The 2,149-nt window shown below is 58.4% G+C and overlaps 1 protein-coding gene across 1 annotated transcript in view; it reads left to right on the top strand.

The window, feature by feature from the left end:
- Nucleotides 1-2,023: 2,023 nt before the first annotated feature.
- Nucleotides 2,024-2,149, top strand: part of KLHL12 (kelch like family member 12) — a 24,780-nt gene continuing 24,654 nt past the window's right edge. The window contains exon 1 of the mRNA XM_042015962.1: nt 2,024-2,107. Within this exon, the coding sequence (XP_041871896.1) occupies nt 2,024-2,107 (84 nt within the window). The remainder of the gene's footprint in view (nt 2,108-2,149) is intronic.

Raw genomic sequence — 2,149 nt, 5'->3', positions numbered from 1 at the left:
CAAGTCCAACCCCTGGCCCTGCACAGGACACCCCAACAATCCCACCCTGTCCCTGAGAGTGTTGTCCAAACGCTCCTGGAGCTCTGGCAGCCCTGGGGCTGTGCCCATTCATTCCCTGGGGAGCCTGGGCAGTGCCCAGCACCCTCTGGGGGAAGAACCTTTCCCTGATCTCCAGCCTGACCCTGCCCTGGCCCAGCTCCAGCTGTTACACTGGGTCCTGTCCCTGCCACAGAGAGCAGAGATCGGAGCTGCCCCCCATGAGGAGCTGCAGCCCCCAGTGGGGTCTGACCTCAGGCTCCTTCAGGCTGAACAGACCAAGTGCCCTCAGCCGCTCCTCGTGTGGCCCATCCAGACCCTTCCCTATTCCTGTGTCCCTTCTTATATTGCAGTGCCCAAAACTGCCACCCAGACTTGAGGTGAGGCTGCACCCATACAGGTGGGGGGGAGAGCCACCGATTGTTCCAAACAGGCCTTTGATACTCCCAGGGATTTCATCTGTAGCCTTGGAAAATCAGCACCAGGTGATACAGAGGCTGACTGAGCATGTCTGTTGGAAAATGAGGAACACAGGGAGGAGAGCACTGGGCAGGCATATGCTGACTCTTTCCTCCGTTCCTCCAGGCTGTATCTCTCATGCACTGAGAGTCTGCTTTGACACTCTGGTCACACATCCCTCCTGACTTCAAGCTCCCAGAGGACCAGATGATGATGCAGTCTGACACACATACTGGTACCTGCCTCCAGCACAATAATTTCTGCTTGAGTTGGGTCTAGAGAACGAGGTGCTGCTGACTTAAAAATCCCCCGTGGCAGAGCATCTGCCAGCTCTGAAGGCAGAGATAAACTGCCCTCCTTGCAGAACACTGAATTCCCATCTCCAGCTGCTGGATCTTGCCAATCATTTGCTTGTTTAGCATGGCTGAGGTCAAATGAATCCTCCAAACTCTCATTCCATGTACAGTCTCCAAACAGACTGACCCCGGTTCTAGAAGGAGGAAGTTTATGAATTAATGATCAGCCTCCAGGCCAGAATAGTATCTCAACCTCAATGTACAGATTTCTTAAGTCATAATCTGTTCTACATTTAGCTGGGAATTTATCTCAGGTTGCTGACAATGACTCTATACCTGACTATATGTATGGATTTAGGTTTTAAAATTCATCCCCAGGCAGGATTGAAAGCAAGCTCGAGGGCAGGGGGGAGCGGAGGCGGCTCAGGGCTGTCAGCTGGAGGCGATCTGCCGGAGATGTTGAGTTGTGTGTGTGGGAAGAACTCAAAAATAGTATTCATTTAAAAATCCTGGGATTCTAAAGCAGTCTCCTGGTGCCTGGCTCTCAGCTTGGCTCCCGCAGCCCTGACAGAGCCAGGTCCAGGGGCTCTCCCGGCAGGAGCCACGCCAGGGGAGAGGAGGCAGCTCACGGCCCGTGCTCTGTGAAGGCTCTGCCTGCCGGAGCACTGCAGCAGGGAACCGGCAATCATGGAATCACAGAATCATTAAGGTCGAAAAAGCCCTCTAAGATCATTGAGTGCAACCATTCCCCCAGCACTGCCATGTTCACCACTAACCCATGTCCCCTGGTGCCACACCCACACGTATTTTGAACATTTCCAGGGATGGTGACTCCACCACTGCCCTGGCTGGCTGTGCCAGGGCCTGACCACCCCTTCAGGGAAGAAATTTTCCCCAATATCCAACCTGAACCTCCCCTGAACAACTTGAGGCCGTTCCCTTTCATCCCGTCCCGTCCCCCGGAGCAGAGCCCGACCCACACCCCCCAGCTGCCCCCTCCTGTCACGGAGTTGTGCAGAGCCACAAGGTCCCCCCTGAGCCCCCTTTGCTCCAGGCTGAGCCCCTTTCCCAGCTCCCTCAGCCGCTCCTGGGGTTCCAGACCCTTCCCCCGCCCCTCAGGGTCCCTTGTCCCACGGGAGCCGCTGGGGGGCGCTGTGGGGCCCGCCCCGGGCTCGTTGCTCGGCAACCGCCCGGCACCCAGGGGCGGGGCGCTCTGCGCGCGGCGCGGCGCGATGACGGAATCAGAGCGCGCGGCGCGGGGAGAGGGAGGGGCGGGGGGAGGCGAGGTGTGCGGGCCGGGACCTCTCCCCGCGGCGGTGAGTGCGGCCGGGCCGGGCCGGGCCGGGGACAAGGGACCC

Source organism: Corvus kubaryi, unplaced genomic scaffold (assembly GCF_017639235.1).
Source record: "Corvus kubaryi isolate FWS band 111438036 unplaced genomic scaffold, C.kubaryi_AGA036_p1.0 split3-37355, whole genome shotgun sequence".
Classification (NCBI taxonomy): domain Eukaryota; kingdom Metazoa; phylum Chordata; class Aves; order Passeriformes; family Corvidae; genus Corvus; species Corvus kubaryi.
Note: the sequence above shows the minus strand (reverse complement) of the source record. Positions and strands in the feature narration are given on the sequence as shown.